Raw genomic sequence first — 22,084 nt, 5'->3', positions numbered from 1 at the left:
ACTGTGTATGGGTGGGGTCTGGAAGGCTCTAGGCTTGAGTGTAGCCTCACCTTTACAATCTGTAATCTCTCACTTTTTCACTTTTGATAGGATCAAAAGTGCTTTGATGCAGAATGTAGCCATTATTATTCAGAATATGTTGCAATGATTTTGTTGCCTGTTTTCTTTTACTTAATTTGCAGTTCATTTGGTTGTATTTGCAGGAGACTGATTGAGAGTGAAGAGATGTCCCAGTATAACTGTGCCCAGACCTTCATAGACAAAGACTTCACACAACCAGAGAAATTCACAGTAAGTTCTCCATGTTTTCACTGCATTGTCAGACGTTGATACTTGTCCAGGATAAAGTACACAAATCTGATTACTATTGCAGACAGGGGCTTCTGTGGAATGAGATTTTGATTGGAACTTTTTACTTATATTTTATTGTAAATATAGACTCGTCCTTGGTACAATTACAGAATTAGGCTCAATCTGAAAAATCTGATTACTATTGCAGATAGGGACTGGTGTGGTTAGACTTCTCACAAGAACCTTGTCCCATCACAGCACTGTAAACCTAGGCACATGTCCTGGATCCAATTATTGCAATAGGGATACTGCTGAAAAATCGAAAAAATCTGATTACTATAACTGGATTATCTCGGCTTGACTGTTGCAAAGAAACGTGCCCCCTAGGTCTATTGTAAATAGAGGCAGTTGTCTAAATAGGGTAACCACCAAAAATCTAATTAGTACAGCAAATCTGGACTGGCTTGGTGACACTGCTTCTAAGATGTTTTCCCAGTTAGTATATTGCAAACCCTGGCTTAATACCTTAAAAATCTGATTACTATTGCAGATGTTCATTGATTGGTCATGACGGCTGTCGAGACACTTGCTTCGGTACATTCATCTATACAGGTTCACTTCCAAAATATTTGATAAGCTTTACCTATGACTAATGTAGCATGACTGCTGCCAAAAAGTTTGTCCATTGAGGGTGCTGTCACATGCTGCGCTAGCACGCTGCATGCAATGGGAACTTGACTCCGGCCCAACGCATTTGCGTTTGCAGTGATTGGTAAGCAATCACATGCTAATGAGATAGGGCTAAGGCATGACCCCCTGCGCTTGGAAACGCAGCGCATAACCGCCCCGCAGTCTAGTTTAGTCCATTTTGAACTAAACCCTGAAAGGCTGTTGCTAATTGGCCCAAAGAGGTCAGAATAACTCCCAGGATCAACAGAAAATACATACTTACAGAAAGTTTTATTCCCATAACCTGGAATAGTTTTGCTCTCCATAAAGGCATCCAGGCCCCTCTTGAACATGTACATAGAGTCCGCTATAACAACCTCCTGCGGCAGAGAGTTCCACAGTCTCACTGCTCTTACAGTAAAGAACCTTTGTCAATGGAGATGGTAGATCCTCCTCTCCTCTAGGTGTAGAGGATGTCCCCTGTCTATGGTGATGGTAGAACCGCCTCTCCTCTAGGTGTAGAGGACGCCCCCTGTCTATGGTGATGGTAGAACCTCCTCTCCTCTAGGTGTAGAGGATGCCCCCTGTCTATGGTGATGGTAGAACCACCTCTCCTCTAGGTGTAGAGGATGCCCCTGTCTATGGTGATGGTAGAACCTCCTCTCCTCTAGGTGTAGAGGATGCCCCTGTCTATGGTGATGGTAGAGCCGCCTCTCCTCTAGTTGTAGAGGATGCCTCCTGTCTATGGTGATGGTAGAATCGCCTCTCCTCTAGGTGTAGAGGATGCCCCCTGTCTATGGTGATGGTAGAACCTCCTCTCCTCTAGGTGTAGAGAATGTCCCCTGTCTATGGTGATGGTAGAATCTCCTCTTCCCTAGGTGTAGAGGATGCCCCCTGTCTATGGTGATGGTAGAACCTCCTCTCCTCTAGGTGTAGAGGATGCCTCCTGTCTATGGTGATGGTAGAACCTCCTCTCCTCTAGGTGTAGAGGATGCCCCCTGTCTATGGTGATGGTAGAACCTCCTCTCCTCTAGGTGTAGAGGATGCCCCCTGTCTATGGTGATGGTAGAATCTCCTCTCCTCTAGGTGTAGAGTTTGCCCCCTGTCTATGGTGATGGTAGAACCTCCTCTCCTCTAGGTGTAGAGGATACCCCCTGTCTATGGTGATGGTAGAACCTCCTCTCCTCTAGGTGTAGAGGATGTCTCCTGTCTATGGTGATGGTAGAACCACCTCTCCTCTAGGTGTAGAGGATGCCCCCCTGTCTATGGTGATGGTAGAACCTCCTCTCCTCTAGGTGTAGAGGATGCCCCCTGTCTATGGTGATGGTAGAACCTCCTCTTCTTTAGGTGTAGAGGATGCCCCCTATCTATGGTGATGGTAGAACCACCTCTCCTCTAGGTGTAGAGGATGCCCCCTGTCTATGGTGATGGTAGAACCTCCTCACCTCTAGGTGTAGAGGATGCCTCCTGTCTATGGTCATGGTAGAACCTCCTCTTCTTTAGGTGTAGAGGATGCCCCCTATCTATGGTGATGGTAGAACCACCTCTCCTCTAGGTGTAGAGGATGCCCCCTGTCTATGGTGATGGTAGAACCTCCTCCCCTCTAGGTGTAGAGGATGCCCCCTGTCTATGGTCATGGTAGAACCGCCTCTCCTCTAGGTGTAAAGGATGCCTCCTGTCTATGGTCATGGTAGAACCTCCTCTCCTCTAGGTGTAGAGGATGCCCCATGTCTATGGTGATGGTAGAACCTCCTCTCCTCTAGGTGTAGAGGATGCCCCCTGTCTATGGTGATGGTAGAACCGCCTCTCCTCTAGGTGTAGAGGATGTCCCCTGTCTATGTGGATGGTAGATCTGCCTCAACTCTGGGTGTAGAGAATTCCCCCTGGTTATGGCAATGGTAGAACCTCCTCTCTTCTAGGTGTAGAGGATGCCCCCTGTCTATGGTGATGATAGAACTGCCTCTCCTCGAGGTGTAAAGGATACCCCCTGTCTATGGTGATGATAGAACTGCCTCTCCTCTAGGTGTAGAGGATACCCCCTGTCTATGGTGATGGTAGAACCTACTCTCCTCTAGGTGTAGGGGATGCTACCTGTCTATGGTGATGGTAGAACCGCCTCTCCTTTAGGTGTAGAGGATGCCCCCTGTCTATGGTGATGGTAGAACCGCCTCTCATTTAGGTGTAGAGGATGCCCCCTGTCTATGGTGATGGTAGAACCTCCTCTCCTCTAGGTGTAGAGGATGCCCCCTGTCTATGGTGATGGTAGAACCTCCTCTCCTCTAGGTGTAGTGTATGCTCCCTGTCTATGGTGATGGTAGAACCACCTCTCCTCTAGGTGTAGAGGATGCCCCTGTCTATGGTGATGATAGAACTGCCTCTCCTCTAGGTGTAGAGGATGCCCCCTGTCTATGGTGATGGTAGAACCGCCTCTCATTTAGGTGTAGAGGATGCCCCCTGTCTATGGCAATGGTAAAACCTCCTCTCCTATAGGGGTAGAGGATGCCCCCCTGTCTATGGTGATGATAGAACCACCTCTCCTCTAGGTGTAGTGTATGCTCCCTGTCTATGGTGATGGTAGAACCACCTCTCCTCTAGGTGTAGAGGATGCCCCCTGTCTATGGTGATGGTAGAACCTCCTCTCCTCTAGGTGTAGAGGATGTCCCCTGTCTATGGCAATGGTAGATCTGCCTCACCTCTTGGTGTAGAGGATGCCCCCTGTCTATGGTGATGATAGAACCACCTCTCCTCTAGGTGTAGTGTATGCTCCCTGTCTATGGTGATGGTAGAACCACCTCTCCTCTAGGTGTAGAGGATGCCCCTGTCTATGGTGATGATAGAACTGCCTCTCCTCTAGGTGTAGAGGATGTCCCCTGTCTATGGTGATGGTAGAACCACATCTCCTCTAGGTGTAGAGGATGCCCCCCTGTCTATGGTGATGGTAGAACCGCCTCTCCTTTAGGTGTAGAGGATGCCCCCTGTCTATGGTGATGGTAGAACCGCCTCTCATTTAGGTGTAGAGGATGCCCCCTGTCTATGGTGATGGAAGAACCTCCTCTCCTTTAGGTGTAGAGGATGCCCCCTGTCCATGGTGATGGTAGAACCGCCTCTCCTCTAGGTGTAGAGGATGCCCCCTGTCTATGGTGATGGTAGAACCTCCTCTCTTCTAGGTGTAGAGGATGCCCCCTGTCTATGGTGATGGTAGAACCGCCTCTCCTCTAGGTGTAGAGGATGTCCCCTGTCTATGTGGATGGTAGATCTGCCTCACCTCTTGGTGTAGAGAATTCCCCCTGTCTATGGCAATGGTAGAATCCCCTCTTCTCTAGGTGTAGAGGATGCTCTCTGTCTATGGCGATGGTAAAACCTCCTCTCCTTTAGGTGTAGAGGATACCCCTGTCTATGGGGATGGTAAAACCTCCTCTCCTCTAAGCGTAGAGGATGCCCTCTGTCTATGGCAATGGTAAAACCGCCTCTCCTATACGGGTAGAGGATGCCCCCTATGTATGGTGACGGTAAAACCGCCTCTCCTATAGGGGTAGAGGATGCTCCCTGTCTATGGTGATGGTAGAACCTCCTCTCCTCTAGGTGTAGAGGATGCCCCCTGTCTATGGTGATGGTAGAACCGCCTCTCCTCTAGGTGTAGAGGATGTCCCCTGTCTATGTGGATGGTAGATCTGCCTCACCTCTTGGTGTAGAGAATTCCCCCTGTCTATGGCAATGGTAGAATCCCCTCTTCTCTAGGTGTAGAGGATGCTCTCTGTCTATGGCGATGGTAAAACCTCCTCTCCTTTAGGTGTAGAGGATACCCCTGTCTATGGGGATGGTAAAACCTCCTCTCCTCTAGGTGTAGAGGATGCCCCCTGTCTATGGTGATGGTAGAACCGCCTCTCCTCTATGTGTAGAGGATGCCCCCTGTCTATGATGATGGCAGCACCGCCTCTCCTCTAGGTGTAAAGGATGCCCCCTGTCTATGGTGATGGTAGAACCACCTCTCCTCTAGGTGTAGAGGATGCCCCTGTCTATGGTGATGGTAGAACCTCCTCTCCTCTAGGTGTAGAGGATGCCCCCTGTCTATGGTGATGGTAGAATCTCCTCGTCTCTAGGTGTAGAGGATGCCCCCTGTCTATGGTGATAGTAAAACCGCCTCTCCTCTAGGTGTAGGGGATGCCCCCGGTCTATGGTGATGGTAGAACCGCCTCTCCTCTAGGTGTACAGGATACCCCCTGTCTATGGTGATGGTAGAACCACCTCTCCTCTAGGTGTAGAGGATGTCCTCTGTCTATGGTGATGGTAGAACCACCTCTCCTCTAGGTGTAGAGAATTCCCCCTGTCTATGGCAATGGTAGAATCCCCTCTTCTCTAGGTGTAGAGGATGCCCCCTGTCTATGGTGATGGTAAAACCTCCTCTCCTCTAGGTGTAGAGGATAACCCCCTGTCTATGGTGATGGTAAAACCTCCTCTCCTCTAAGTGTAGAGGATGCCCCTGTCTATGGTGATGGTAGAACCGCCTCTCCTCTTGGTGTAGAGGATGCCCCCTGTCTATAGTGATGGTAGAACCACCTCTCCTCTAGGTGTAGAGGATGCCCCCTGTCTATGGTGATGGTAGAACTGCCTCTCCTCTAGGTGTAGAAGAAAGTTTGTGATACAACCAGATACTAGTTACAAATGAGATCCCCCCCACCTCAAACACACCAATGACCCCCCACCATTATTTTTTTCAAAAGGGCCATTACAGGAGCCAAAAAAGAAAAAATGTAGACGAGGCAATAGGGGAGGAAAAAGAAAAAGACCCACCAGTTGCCCCAGTACTACAACAGAAAAACAAAAAACTGAGATAAAGATTTTCAATCTTTCCAAATACGTCCTCAACGAAGCTGAAATTAGCCTTCTAAACAAAGGACTTTCCTATTGCCCGACGTCAAAATTCGACGAATTTCAACTGTTCCGTGACCTCCATACCTTCACCAGGAAACTTACCCTTGCAAGACATTTTAGTCTCCCTAAAACCAACATGAAGATTAACGAGACCCCCTCTTCGGATAGCCTTAGTATAAATATACCCCCTAGTCCCATCTTCCCCAAAGATCCGCTTCCCACAGATTCCCCAAACATTCCCGACAATCCTGACACCATTTCAGTGATCCCCAGTGGGCTTAAACCTAAGTCCACTTTTTATCCTCTACATCATAGAGGCAACAACATCCAAACGTTTGTCTCTATGGTTGAAAAAGAACTACGTACCATTAACTCTAAAACCCAGCCCTCCCATAATCTGACACACAAAGAGAGATCAGCAATCAGCTCCTTATTGAAGAACGACGATATCATAATCCGCAGTGCCGACAAAGGGGGCGGCATAGTGATCCAAGATAGGGAAGCCTACATCAAGGAGGCTGAGAACATCCTATCGGACACTAACTACTATGAAGTCCTACCCGAAGACCCCACTCATTCTCACGCACAAGAATTAAAAATACTTCTAAACGAGGCCGTGGCAAATAATACCATCACTAAATCAGAGAAAGATTACATCTGGATCGACTCACCATGTACCCCCATCTTCTATCATTTACCTAAAATCCATAAAAACCTACAAAACCCACCCGGACGACCGATCATCTCCTCACTCACCTGCAATCTGTCTCACTATATAGATGTGCTCCTTCAACAATATGTCCAAAGTCTACCATCCTATCTACGCGACTCCACCAGCGTACTGATCAGCCTTCAAAATACCATCTGGGAACCCTCTTACTGGTGGGTGACCCTGGATGTATCATCCTTATATTCAAATATTCCCCATCAAGAGGGTCTCTTCAGAATTAATCAACACCTTGAAAAAAACAGTACCATGCCCAGAAAACAAAGAACCTTCATCCTGGAAGCAATTCACTTCATCCTAACACATAATGTTTTTAGTTTTCAAAATAAAATATTTAAGCAAACCAGAGGCACAGCGATGGGCACGAGATTTGCCCCTAGCTTTGCAAACTTGTATATGGGGGAGGTTTTTTTTTTTTTTTATTGAAAAAATTCTAATAAACATGTACAATACCATTCCTCAAAAATACATATGTACAAACAAATAAATACCATATAAGTTATACAATATTGCACATAGTACTAAAGTGCGATCTAAACTTATGAAACCCATACCGCCCCCCCTACCCTCCCACCCCCTCCCACCCTACCAGGAGGATGATGGGGAGACTCGAGACTGACCATCTAGACCAGAACTAAGCAAGAGAGGAGAAAAAAAAAAAAAAAAAAAAATATGAAAAGTAAATAAAAAGAGTAAAGCATAAAAATAAGATAAAAAAATAATAATAATAGTAATAATGACAAAAAGACCTGTCTTATATACCCACACACCAGATCTTCTTCCATTTATTTATAAATCCACCTCTTTCTGCGGTAAGTTTCTCGTAGCTTTTACATTTTTGTACCTCTGCCATAAATTCTCCGCAAGACGGGGTTACTGCACTACCCCACTTCCTGGCGATAATCAATCTAGCCAGGAACAGAAGTTTGTGGACTATCAGCCTTTTCCTAGACTCATCTCTCCCCAAGTCTATGAGACCTAGGAGCAGAACCCGGGCTGAAAAGTCTCAAATTATAAGTACCATTTATAAAGTCCAGTATCTCGCTCCAATAGTCCCTCAACTTCTGACAACCGAAAGCTACATGAAGAAAGTCCGCATTCTCCAGGGGGCACCTCCGACATCTAGAATCGGCCCTAAGTTTCATTTTGAATAAACCCCTGGGCGTATAATATAACTGGTGAATAAAATTAAATTGAACTATCTTATGGTTCCAAGACTGAGAGGACAATCCGATACCTTTACAACACAATTTCCAATGCTCTTCCGATATCTCCCCAACTTGCATGTGCCATTTATTTCTCGAGGGATGAACCACCCCTTTCGCAAACCCGTGCATAACATATTTATACATCTGTGAAGTCACCTTCTTCCTAAGACTAGTGCTAATCAAAAATTCTATTCCTACGTCAGTGCATAAGGTAAATCTATCTTTACACCTCACCGCATTAAATGCGTGCTGCAACTGCATAAATCGAAAAAAACTCGAATCCATCCCTGTGAAACGATTCCCAAACATCATATAATCACATAATTGAGACCCATCCAAAATCTGTGAAAAAAATCGAACCCCCTTCTTAAACCAGTGCTCACTATCTGGAATAGATTTAAATTCATCAAAGTGAAAATTCTCCCATATTGGGGTAAACCACAAAATGCCCTTTATACCCTTTAACTTTTTATATGTTCCCCAACATCTATCCAATAACTTCGCCATATGAATATTCTTATAATTGTTAAATCTAAGTTCCCCACTTTCTAACAGAGAGAAAATGGAATCCCTACTTCCCACACTAAGCTCTATTAACCTACCATAGGCACTGCAGTTCTTTCTTATAACTAAAAAGGCAAGTTGGGAGGCCAAAAAATAACCAAAGAAATAGGGAACCCCCAGCCCCCCATCCTCCAGAGAACAATAGAGAGAGGGCAACCCGATCCGGGCCCGCCTTTTCCCCCAAATCAAATCTCTGACCAAACCTTCAAGAATTCTGAACAGTTTCCCGGAGAGCCAGATTGGGGACACCGCTAGAGGGTAAAGGAGCTGTGGGAGGAGGATCATTTTGACAATAGCTACCCTATCAGCTCTAGAAAAGGGCATTTTTATCCACCCCAAAATATTCCTTCTTAGCTTATTAATGAGCGGGGTTATGTTTAATTCCACAAACCTCCCAAAATCCCCGGAAACCCATATACCTAAGTATTTAAAGGGAGCACCCCTTTCTAACCGGGAAATAGGGAGGTCTTCCTCTCTTCCCACTCCATCCAACGGTAGGAGGACTGATTTGCCCCAATTGATCTTTAATCCTGAAAAGAATCCGAACCCATCCACCAATTTAATGGCCTCCTTTATAGAGTCATCTGAACTCTGGATCGTCAACAAAATATCATCCGCATAGAGCGAAATCTTGTCCCTCTCTCCCCCACACCCCCAGCCCTTAATGTGGTTGGACTCCCGAATCAAAATAGCCAACGGCTCAATAAATAGGGCAAAGAGGAGGGGGGAGAGGGGGCATCCCTGCCTAGTCCCTCTATACAGTTGGAAAGGTTCAGAAAGCAAACCATTAACACACATCCTCGCTATGGGGGAGTGATACATGATCTTAAAGGGAACCCGTCACCACTATTTTCACAAATACAGGTAGTGGCAGGTTCCCATAGAGCTCTAATAACTATCTGACACCCTGCTTTTAGCTAAAAATTGTTCCCCTCAGATCCCCATAAAATCAGAGTTATAATCTTGCCTGGTATCTATGCAGCTTTGGAGCTAGTCCACGGGGCGTGGCCTAATGTCATGTGACCAGGGTGACATCATCAAAGGTCCTTGAGCTACTTAATATGAAAACTATACCCCATGTACATATCTCACCACATAAAACCATCACAGCAGCCTCCATGGACTTCTACTCCTCTCCTTGCAGCCTGCTGTGATTTCATGTGATAAAATATGCTGTGATTTCATGACATATATGCTTAGTGTACAGCTCCTAATGCTACAAAAGCTATAGGACCTGCGATGATGTCACCCTGGTCACATGACATTATAGCAGCATACAGAGATAGGGATGGGGAGGAGCTGCTGGATTCAGCCCGAGGAGGCCACGCCCACCTGGACTACATGTAGCCATGCTTAGTTACCAGATAAAACTATAAAGTTGAATATATGGGAATCTCAGGGGCATAATTTTTAGCTACAAGCAGGGTGTCAAATAGTTATTAGAGCTCTATAGGAACCTGTCACTAGCTGTATTTGTGAAAATAGTGGTGACGGGTTCCCTTTAACCCACCTAGCGAAGTCCCCACCTAACCCAAATCTATCCATCACCTTCCATAAGTAAGGCCACTCCACCCTGTCAAACGCTTTAACAGCGTCTAATGACAGGATGGAGCGGTCCCCCCTACTTCCCAACTGCATATCTGAGAACAGCCTATGGAGATTATGTCCCGTACTCCTTGACGGGATAAACCTGTTTTGATCCGGGTGGACAATGACGGAGATTACCTTTTTTAATCTGGAGGAAAGAATTTTTGCTAAGATTTTTATGTCGGAATTCAATAGAGAAATTGGTCTATAAGAGCCCATCTCAGCTCCATCTTTATCCTTCTTAAGGATCAATACTATGGCAGCCTCCGTCATTGATCCCCGTATCGCCCCCTCTGCATATGCTGCTGTAAACACCGATTCTAATATTGGAGACAGAACATTTTGATACTTTCTATAGAAGGCGGAGGGTAAACCATCTAGACCGGGTGCTGAGTCTGATGTTGAAGTCCTAATGGCCTCCAAAATCTCTTCTACCCCTATAGGGTCATTCAAAGGGAGCCTCTCTTCTTCTGACAAACTAGGGATAGGGATCGATTCCAGAAAGCCATTTAACTGACCATCCATATACCTTACTTCAGATGCGTAGAGCGCCTCATAAAAGAGCCTAAAGCTCTCCAGTATTGCTCTTTGATCTTGGACCAGTTTCCCAGTGTGGTCCAAAATAGCATGAACCCCTTGGTTACTCTCTTTTTTTTTGAGAAAGTTAGCCAAAAGTTTACCCGGTTTACCCCCCTCCGCATAATTTCTATATCCCCTAAAGAAAGCTCTATGTTGGGATTTCTCTGTCATGAAGGTGGTATAAGCCAGTTGGGACTCCAGAAACTTATCTCTATCTGCTTCCGTAGAGGTAGCAGCCCAGGTTTTCTGGTTAAGGTCTAATTCTTTTTTAAGTTTAAGCTCCATCTGTCTGAATTCCTTTTTCTTCCAGTTAATCTCTGAAAAAAAGATACCACGCAGATAAGCTTTCAGTGAATCCCACACCCTCCATGGTTCCCCACTCCCCGAGTTACGAGACCAGAATTCTTGAATCAGTCTATTGATCTTCTCCTCATTATTCAGGATTGCAAGCCAGTGAGGGTTAAGTCTAAAAAAGCTTCCTCTTTCCAAACATGTTCCCTTCTGTAACCTCAATAAGAGGGATATCCCACCATGGTCAGAGACCGCTATAGACTCATACTTCATTCTCGCAATAAAACCAAGGAAGGCATCATTAGCCAAGCATAAGTCAATCCTGGAGAGAGATGAATGAGTCCGACTAAAACAAGAGAACGCGGGTTTATCCAAGTATTTAGTGCGCCAGACATCCTTAAGTGACCAACTCTCGCAGAAAGTTCTTAAGCCTGAGGACCCCCTATCCCTATGCCCGGCAGAACTACTCAGGCTACGTCTGTCAAGATCTCCATCGAGAACTGCGTTAAAATCCCCTAGGACCAGAACCGGATTGTCCTCTCTATCTCTAGTAAACTGGGTTAACTCATTTAGAACTTCCATTGAAAAGGGGGGCGGAATATATATAAAGGCCAGGACACACAGGATTTTATATAATGAACAAAATAAGAAGATGAACCTCCCCTTTTTATCTGTCTTAACCGCTAAAATTTTAATATCCACCCTATTATGAATGAGAACGGATACTCCCCTGGAGAATGCGGACCCGCAAGAATGAAAAACAAAAGATGCCCACCTTCTATCTAACCAGGCCGTAGTGTCGGGAGTAAGGTGTGTCTCTATTAAACAAACGATACCAGGCAAATGACGGGCCACTATATCATTTACAATACATCGGTTACGGCGATCATTCAGGCCCCTGACATTCCACACATAAACCTGAGTAGACATAGATTAAAGAGAAGAAAAAAAAAAAAAAGAAAAAAAAAAAGAAAAAGGAAATTTTTTCCCCCAGCTGGCTCGATATGTCTCTCTGTCCCCCCATCCCTCCCATCCCACCCACTCTCGCCTCCCCCCTCCCCCCCTGCCTTCTGACCTGCCACTAAGAGCAGGACTCAAAAAACCTCCTAACTTCCATTCCAACCCCCCCCTCCTCTCCGCCCAAACCGCCCAAACCGCCCAAAGTGATACATGATACAGCTTTATTACAAAATATCCGCCAAGGTAAACCATCATTCTTAGAAGCCCTTTGATTCCAGCCAATTAGAGGCTTCAACAGAGCTATCGAAAAAGACAGTATGATCATTATACACCACCCTCAGCTTGGCTGGATACAATAATGAAAACTTCATCCCTGCCTCCTTCATGCGCATTTTAACATCTTTAAACTTCACTCTCTTCTGCTGTGTTGCTAGTGAAAAATCAGGAAAAATTGAGACCCTGACCCCATTATAAGTCAAGTCTTGTTTAGAACGTGAAAACCTTATAATCCTATCCCGGTCCTGAGAGCACAAAATTTTAGCTAGGATGACCCTGGGGGGGGGGGGGGCACCTGGTATCGGAGGTTTGCCAGGGACCCGGTGGGCCCTCTCAATCATAAATAGAGAGGAGAGCTCATCGGGGCCCATTATTTCTTTGAGCCACACTTGAACCCATTCCGTTAGGGAATTTTCCCCAACCTCCTCGGGGAGACCAATTATACGGATATTGGAACACCTAGAGCGGTCCTCTAAGTCCGTCAATTTCTCCCTCAGGAGAGTCTGTATTTTCCCCAAACCCCCAACTTCCTTCTTCAGACTTTTGGTTTCCCCCTCCAGGGTCCTAACTTGACTCGCTACATTAGAGACCTTGTCCCGAATCTTAACCACTTCCTCCTTCACTAGACCTATTTCGGTTGATAGGGCCGAGACCTGTTTGTCCAACCCCTCCACCGTTATCCCTGTCTTCTGTACAGTTGTCAAGATTTCCACCCAGATTGGGTTAGTAGCATCTTCTGTAGTCTCTATTACACCCTCCGGGGTAGGTTTAGTAGGGCCTTCACCCTGGAGGGGGGGAGAGGGGGTGTTACCACTTTTTGCATTTTGACGAGTTTTTGTAATTGGAGAGTTCCATATTTTTTCCAATTTTCCAGACGAGTCTAATTTCCCACCACTCCGGTCCTTCCCCTCCTTCGGGGACCCTCCACTCCCTCCCCCAGATTTTCTCCCTGTAGATTTTGGGGGCATTTTTTTTTTTCTCCTTTTCTTTTTTTTTTTTCCCTTTTTCCCCCTTTCTCCCTTTCTACTTTCCCTTTTCCCCTTCCTTCCCCTTCTCCTTTCCCCCCTCCTCCCTTTCTGTCCCCTTTCTTGCTCTCTGTTCCCGGCCCTCAAAGTTAAACCAAGTTATATATACACACTTATCAACACAGTTAATTTACGGCACTTCAGTTCAAATACAGAAAAGCAAAGAGAACAATTTTATAAACTGCCGTGGGGGGGGGGGGGTGATACCCAAAAACGCCACCTGGGGGGCCTATAGGAGCCCTGCAGATGGAGTAGCCGGGGATGAGATAGGTGGGATAGACGGGGAAGGCAGCCAGCGAGATGTTTATCAGAGTCCACTCCAGCAAAGAGTGAAATAGTCCAGAGAGGGGACAAAGTCAAATGGCGCCCAGGGCTAAGCCCCTTTTTTTTTTTTTTTTTTTTTTCACCTTCCTCCCTTCTCCTTCTTCGCCGCAGAAAGGACACAGTTAGTTAGTGAGTGTAATTAGTAGGGAGAAGGCACTGACCAAGGTTTTTCGGGCGGAAAGCGTTAATTAGCAGCACAGTCAGAATAGTAGAGTTTTAGTAGACAACAAACGAAAAGGAGTAGCAGTTATCTATCGTTAGAGAGGGCGCAAGCCAGCGACCAGGGTTTTTCGGGCAAATAGCATTAATTAGCAGCACAGTCAGATTAGTAGAGTTTTAGTAGACAACAAGCAAAAGGAGGTAGCAGTTATCTATCGTTAGAGAGGGCGCAAACCAGCATAGGGAACCTCCACACAATAGGCCCCGAAGGGACCACAACTCCTGCGACACGAAGGTATCTCACCACCAGCTGTTCAGGCGACCCTTGAATCTCCATTGGCTCTCCGGGTCCATACCGTGATTCCAGGCACGAGACGTCGTGTAGACCACCGAGATAGCAGCGACGGGCCCTCCAACCAAGCAGCCGCCTCTGGTCTGCCCAACAGGTCGATGTTTCGGACCACTCCAGCTCTCACCTGGTGGATCCGACTTTGAATAAGGCCCTCGGCTCCTGCTCCACCTGGAACGCCCAGCTCTCACCTGGAGTATCCGACATGGAATGGGGCCCTCGGCTCCTGCCCCACCTGGAGCGCTCAATCTCCGCTCCCTATCAGCCGGCTTCAGCTCCAGCTCTCACCTGGAGCTGAGTCTGTTTTCTCTCTGAGCGCCGGACCAGAGAAGCCGTCTCGGTGCAGCGCCACCCCGAACGGCCAGGACCCACTCGGAGCCGGCACCAGGCTAGAGCAGTAGCTTGGCGGGGGAAGCGGTGGAAGCGGCCTCCGCTACCTTGGCGGCATCAACGGGGCGGCTCGCGGTCAGAGCCGAGGAGAGGGGGCGGATCCGGACGTGCGTGCACGCGTCACGTCATGCCGATCCGGAAGTGACAAAAAGCCCAGTAAAGTATATGGGGGAGTTTGAATCAGAATTCATAGAGAACAACCCTAGATGGTCCGCCAACATTATTTACTACCGGAGATATATAGATGACCTCCTTCTGATTTGGAAGGGAACTGAAGAGGAGATCCAGTCCTTCGTAACCACCATCAATTGTAACAACTGGGGTTTGTCCTTCACCCAATCCGTTTCAAAAACGGAAGTAGAATTCCTAGATCTACATCTACAAGCAAAAGACAATAAAATAAGCACAGAGACTTTCTTTAAGAAAGTCGACAGCAACAGTTTTCTGCATTATAACAGTTCCCATCACCACAAATGGAAAAAGAACATTCCTTTTAGCCAATTTAGACGCATAAGGAAAAACTGCTCTGAAACTAATAGCTTTCTAGCACAGAGCAAAATACTTTTTAATAGGTTCATAGACAAAAAATTCCCCCAAAAAATTGTCAAATCAGCCTATGAACGGGCCGAACAATTATCCCAAAAAGATTGCCTTGCCCCTAGAGTCAAGCAAGTTTCCAAACAAACACAAAATAAAAACTGCAGATTGAATTTCATTACCACTTACAATGACAATCACTCCCACTTAAGAAATATCTTTGAAAAACACTGGTCGATCTTACTGGATGACCCTTATCTAAAACCCCAATTACCCCCCAGACCCAGTATTACCTACAGAAGGTCTCAGACCCTAAAAAATCTACTTGCTCCAAGTAAACTTCGGACCATTAGGAGTACAACTACCAATCAACTACTACCCAAGACCACCGGCAGCTACAAATGTGGTCAACCCAACTGTAAATGCTGCCTTAGCATAAACCATAGAACAAAAGAATTTAAAAGTAACATCACAGAGGAAACCTTTAGGATCAAATCTTTCCTGAATTGTACATCCTCTTTTGTAATCTATCTGTTGGAATGCTCTTGTGGTCTCCAATATATTGGACGCACTATCCAACAACTGAACTCGAGGATCAATAAACATCGGAGTAATGTCACTAATGGGTTCCTTAAGCATAGCGTCTCCAGGCACGGGCATTTGTACCACCAAGATGAATTTTCCTCCTTTTCAGTCACCCCCATAGAACAGGTCCCCCCGGGAACAACAGATACACCAAACTCTGTTAGAGAGAGATGTACTGGATTTACAAGCTCAACTGCCTAATACCTAACGGACTCAACGAATCCCTAGAGAGTACTAATTTTTAACAGAACCCCTATGTAACCGAGTCACATTCCACTACCCCCTATGCATCTACTGACCATCGATGCATATACATTCTAGCGATTCTTAAACAGAACCCCCATGTAATCGAGTTTCACTCCACAAACTCCCCATGCATCTACTTACCACCGATGCACACACACACTTTTTAGAGTTTTCGAAACCTGAATTAGTGTCATTTCAATTCCTCGAATTATTTATTTATTTTTTCCACATTATCCATATGGTTGAACCTTCCATCCTTTTTCTACATTTTTATCATCATATTTCCACAACCCTGGCATTTGCCCATATATTTAACACATCACAGCGGCACACTGCCTCATTCAATTTATCTTCTATATGTGCCAACCGGCCCCCTACTACTATTTCCCTTATTCTCCAAGCCCGGATTTGCGCTCCGATCAGCTGGACACCCGTTACGATCTTCTTCCATCATCACTACGAGGCACCGCTCAGTACATGCGCAATGCCCCACAAATTTGTGTCGCACTCTGCATGGCTGACATCTTGTCGGTTTCTTGCGCTACTGCGCATGCGCCCGAGACTTTATGGCGCGCGCCTCTCCCCACTACGAGCAGTTAAATACCCTCACACCACGCCACGTCTCTCAATGCTGTGGGTGATACCGACAACAGCACTAGCACTGGTAAGCATATACAAATATCCTCCATCAGTAGCAGCATTACCAACTTTATATTTATAGTTATACTTATTACATTCATTATTCATTACTACAATATTTTCCTTATTATTTTCCTCAATGTTTTATATTGTGAATTCACCGTCTAACCATTCAATTAACTTATCATGTATCAACTGATTATTTATTTATTTATTTAGAGATATTAAGCATTTCTCCACTTAGATATATTAAATTGTATTAATTATATCATTGTATTAATTATATCATTTTATCAACTTTTTAATAATGAATTATCTATATTTTTAACGTATCCCCTTGGGTACAATGAACTATTACCAATATCATCATTGTAATCCTGTTGTCAAACAAATACCAACGACAATTTTATTCCTTTTTTTCCCCCGCTCCTATTGTCACTGTTTATCTTTTATAGTCTTTGTACACTTGATAAAGGGGTACTGTAACCCCGAAACGCGTTGTGTTTCAAGATCCTAAATAAACCAAATTGTATAATACACTCTGAGTGCGCCATCTGGTTGTATCACAAACTTTCTCCTACTATTCAAAAACTCCTGAGTGGTACGGCCATACCACATAGGAGATCTTCCACCGGGAGGCAGCACCAGATCATCTGCAATTTAAACCTCTGACATCTCATAGCGTTGTGCCTATCCTAGCACAACCCTATACGGTGAGCACAATCTTTCACCCTTACTCCTATCCTCTCAAGAAAGGTGTAACACTATTAGCGCTCTCCCCTTGTCCTTTCATGCCATACTCTTTCACTCTAGGTGTAGAGGATGCCCCCTGTCTATGGTGATGGTAGAACCACCTCTCCTCTTGGTGTAGAGGATGCCCCCTGTCTATGGAGATGGTAGAACCGCCTCTCCTCTAGGTGTAGAGGATATCCCCTGTCTATGGTGATGGTAGAACCGCCTCTCCTCTAGGTGTAGAGGATGCCCCCTGTCTATGGTGATGGTAGAACCGCCTCTCCTCTAGGTGTAGAGGATGCCCCCTGTCTATGGTGATGGTAGAACCTCCTCTCCTCTAGGTGTAGAAGTTGCCTTCTGTCTATGGTGATGGTAGAACCGCCTCTCCTCTAGGTGTAGAGGATGCCCCTGTCTATGGCGATGGTAAAACCTCCTCTCCTCTAAGTGTAGAGGATGCCCCCTGTCTATGGTGATGGTAGAAGCTCCTCTGCTCTAGGTGTAGAAGATGCCCCTGTCTATGGTGATGGTAGAACCTCCTCTCCTCTAGGTGTAGAGGATGTCCCCTGTCTATGGTGATGGTAGAACCTCCTCTCCTCTAGGTGTAGAAGATGCCCCTGTCTATGGTGATGGTAGAACCTCCTCTCCTCTAGGTGTAGAGGATGCCCCCTGTCTATGGTGATGGTAGAACCTCCTCTCCTCTAGGTGTGAAGGATGCCCCCTGTCTATGGTGATGGTAGAACCTCCTCTCCTCTAGGTGTAGAGGATGTCCCCTGTCTATGGTGATGGTAGAACCACCTCTCCTCTAGGTGTAGAGGATGCTCACTACTACTATACTATACTATACTACTACTACAATGGTGATGGTAGGACCACCTCTCCTCTAGGTGTAGAGGATGCTCACTACTACTATACTATACTATACTACTACTACTATGGTGATGGTAGAACCGCCTCTCCTCTAGGTGTAGAGGATGTCCCCTGTCTATGGTGATGGTAGAACCTCCTCTCCTCTAGGTGTAGAGGATGCCCCTGTCTATGGTGATGGTAGAACCACCTCTCCTCTTGGTGTAGAGGATGCCCCTGTCTATGGTGATGGTAGAACCGCCTCTCCTCTAGGTGTAGAGGATGTCCCCTGTCTATGTGGATGGTAGATCTGCCTCACCTCTTGGTGTAGAGAATTCCCCCTGTCTATGGTGATGGTAGAACCGCCTCTCCTCTAGGTGTAGAGGATGTCCCCTGTCTATGGTGATGGTAGAACCTCCTCTCCTCTAGGTGTAGAGGATGCCCACTGTCTATGGTGATGGTATAACCTGCTCTCTTCTAGGTGTAGAGGATGCCCCCTGTCTATGGTGATGATAGAACTGCCTCTCCTCTAGGTGTAGGGGATGCCCCCTGTCTATGGTGATGGTAGAATCGCCTCTCTTCTAGGTGTAGAGGATGCCCCCTGTCTATGGTGATGGTAGAAAAGCCTCTCCTCTAGGTGTAGAGGATGTCCCCTGTCTATGGTGATGGTAGAACCTCCTCTCCTCTAGGTATAGAGGATGTCCCCTGTCTATGGTGATGGTAGAACAGCCTCTACTCTAGGTGTAGAGGATGTCCCCTGTCTATGGCGATGGTAGAACCTCCTCTCCTCTAGGCGTAGAGTGTGCCCCCGTCTATGGTGATGGTAGAACCTCCTCTCCTCTAGATGTAGAAGTTGCCTTCTCTCTATGGTGATGGTAGAACCGCCTCTCCTCTAGATGTAAAAGATGGCCCTGTCTATGGTGATGGTAAAACCGCCTCTCCAATAGGGGTAGAGGATGCTCCCTGTCTATGGTGATGGTAGAACCACCTCTCCTCTAGGTGTAGAGGATACCCCCTGTCTATGGTGATGGTAGAACCTCCTCTCCTCTAGGTGTAGAGGATGTCCCCTGTCTATGGTGATGGTAGAACCACCTCTCCTCTAGGTGTAGAGGATGTCCCCTGTCTATGGTGATGGTAGAACCACCTCTCCTCTAGGTGTAGATGATGCCCCCTGTCTATGGTGATGTAGAACCACCTCTCCTCTAGGTGTAGAGGATGTCCCCTGTCTATGGTGATGGTAGAACCACCTCTCCTCTAGGTGTAGAGGATGCCCCCTGTCTATGGTGATGGTAGAACCTCCTCTCCTCTAGGTGTAGAGGATGTCCCCTGTCTATGGTGATGGTAAAACCACCTCTCCTCTAGGCGTAGAGGATACCCCCTGTCTATGGTGATGGTAGAACCTCCTCTCCTCTAGGTGTAGAGGATGCCCCTGTCTATGGTGATGGTAGAGCCGCCTCTCCTCTAGGTGTAGAAGTTGCATTCTGTCTATGGTGATGGTAGAACCTCCTCTCCTCTAGGTGTAGAAGTTGCCTTCTGTCTATGGTGATGGTAGAACCGCCTCTCCTCTAGGTGTAGAGGATGCCCCTGTCTATGGCGATGGTAAAACCTCCTCTCCTCTAAGTGTAGAGGATGCCCTCTGTCTATGGCAATGGTAAAACCGCCTCTCCTATAGGGGTAGAGGATGCCCCCCTGTCTATGGTGATGGTAGAACCACCTCTCCTCTAGGTGTAGAGGATGTCCCCTGTCTATGGTGATGGTAGAACCACCTCTCCTCTAGGTGTAGAGGATGCTCACTACTACTATACTATACTACTACTACAATGGTGATGGTAGAACCACCTCTCCTCTAGGTGTAGAGGATGCTCACTACTACTATACTATACTACTACTACTATGGTGATGGTAGAACCTCCTCTCCTCTAGGTGTAGAGGATGTCCCCTGTCTATGGTGATGGTAGAACCTCCTCTCCTCTAGGTGTAGAGGATGCCCCTGTCTATGGTGATGGTAGAACCACCTCTCCTCTTGGTGTAGAGGATGCACCTGTCTATGGTGATGGTAGAACCGCCTCTCCTCTAGGTGTAGAGGATGTCCCCTGTCTATGTGGATGGTATAGCCACCTCTCCTCTAGGTGTAGAGGATGTCCCCTGTCTATGGAGATGGTAGAACCTCCTCTCCTCTAGGTGTAGGGGATGCCCCTGTCTATGGTGATGGTAGAACCTCCTCTCCTCTAGGTGTAGAGGATGCCCGCTGTCTATGGTGATGGTATAACCTGCTCTCTTCTAGGTGTAGAGGATGCCCCCTGTCTATGGTGATGATAGAACTGCCTCTCCTCTAGGTGTAGGGGATGCCCCCTGTCTATGGTGATGGTAGAATCGCCTCTCTTCTAGGTGTAGAGAATGCCCCCTGTCTATGGTGATGGTAGAAAAGCCTCTCCTCTAGGTGTAGAGGATGTCCCCTGTCTATGGTGATGGTAGAACCTCCTCTCCTCTAGGTATAGAGGATGTCCCCTGTCTATGGTGATGGTAGAACAGCCTCTACTCTAGGTGTAGAGGATGTCCCCTGTCTATGGTGATGGTAGAACCTCCTCTCCTCTAGGCGTAGAGTGTGCCCCCGTCTATGGTGATGGTAGAACCTCCTCTCCTCTAGGCGTAGAGTGTGCCCCCGTCTATGGTGATGGTAGAACCTCCTCTCCTCTTGATGTAGAAGTTGCCTTCTCTCTATGGTGATGGTAGAACCGCCTCTCCTCTAGATGTAGAGGATGGCCCTGTCTATGGTGATGGTAAAACCGCCTCTCCTATAGGGGTAGAGGATGCTCCCTGTCTATGGTGATGGTAGAACCTCCTCTCCTCTAGGTGTAGAGGATGCTCCCTGTCTATGGTGATTGTAGAACCTCCTCTCCTCTAGGTGTAGAGGATGCCCCCCTGTCTATGGTGATGGTTGAACCATCTCTCCGCTAAGTGTAGAGGATACCCCCTGTCTATGGTGATGGTAGAACCTCCTCTCCTCTAGGTGTAGAGGATGTCCCCTGTCTATGGTGATGGTAGAACCACCTCTCCTCTAGGTGTAGAGGATGTCCCCTGTCTATGGTGATGGTAGAACCACCTCTCCTCTAGGTGTAGATGATGCCCCCTGTCTATGGTGATGTAGAACCACCTCTCCTCTAGGTGTAGAGGATGTCCCCTGTCTATGGTGATGGTAGAACCACCTCTCCTCTAGGTGTAGAGGATGCCCCCTGTCTATGGTGATGGTAGAACCTCCTCTCCTCTAGGTGTAGAGGATGTCCCCTGTCTATGGTGATGGTAGAACCACCTCTCCTCTAGGCGTAGAGGATGCCCCCTGTCTATGGTGATGGTAGAACCTCCTCTCCTCTAGGTGTAGAGGATGCCCCTGTCTATGGTGATGGTAGAACCGCCTCTCCTCTAGGTGTAGAGGATGCCCTCTGTCTATAGTGATGGTAGAACCGCCTCTCCTCTAGGTGTAGAGGATGTCCCCTGTCTATGGTGATGGTAGAACCTCCTCTCCTCTAGGTGTAGAGGATGCCCCCTGTCTATGGTGATGGTAGAACCGCCTTTCCTCTAGGTGTAGAGGATGCCCCCTGTCTATGGTGATGGTAGAACCGCCTCTCCTCTAGGTGTAGAGGATGCCCCCCTGTCTATGGTGATGGTAGAACCGCCTCTCCTCTAGGTGTAGAGGATGCCCCCCTGTCTATGGTGATGGTAGAACCCCCTCTCCTCTAGGTGAAGAGGATGGTCCCAGTCTATGGTGATGGTAGAACCTCCTCTCCTCTAGGTGTAGAGGATGCCCTTGTCTATGGTGATGGTAGAACCACCTCTCCTCTAGGTGTAGAGGATACCCGTCTATGGTGATGGTAGAACCACCTCTCCTCTAGGTGTAGAGGATGCCCCATATCTATGGTGATGGTAGAACCTCCTCTCCTCTAGGTGTAGATGATGCCCCCTGTCTATGGTGATGGTAGAACCTCCTCTCCTCTAGGTGTAGAGGATACCCGTCTATGGTGATGGTAGAACCTCCTCTCCTCTAGGTGTAGAGGATGCCCCCTGTCTATGGTGATGGTAGAACCTCCTCTCCTCTAGGTGTAGAGGATACCCGTCTATGGTGATGGTAGAACCACCTCTCCTCTAGGTGTAGAGCATGCCCCCTGTCTATGGTGATGGTAGAACCTCCTCTCCTCTAGGTGTAGAGGATGCCCCCTGTCTATGGTGATGGTAG

The 22,084-nt window shown here is 47.0% G+C and overlaps 1 protein-coding gene across 6 annotated transcripts in view; it reads left to right on the top strand.

The window, feature by feature from the left end:
- The window catches only part of LOC140127996 (inositol polyphosphate-5-phosphatase A-like), a 52,761-nt gene that overhangs the window by 4,909 nt on the left and 25,768 nt on the right, over positions 1–22,084 (top strand). For all 6 annotated transcript variants that reach the window (XM_072149301.1, XM_072149304.1, XM_072149299.1 and 3 more), the window contains one exon: positions 204–291. In XM_072149301.1, coding sequence (XP_072005402.1) covers positions 204–291 — 88 coding nt within the window. The remainder of the gene's footprint in view (positions 1–203; positions 292–22,084) is intronic.

This window comes from Engystomops pustulosus, chromosome 4 (genome assembly GCF_040894005.1).
Source record: "Engystomops pustulosus chromosome 4, aEngPut4.maternal, whole genome shotgun sequence".
In the NCBI taxonomy this organism is placed as follows: Eukaryota; Metazoa; Chordata; class Amphibia; order Anura; family Leptodactylidae; genus Engystomops; species Engystomops pustulosus.
This window is presented reverse-complemented; position numbering and strand designations above follow the sequence as displayed.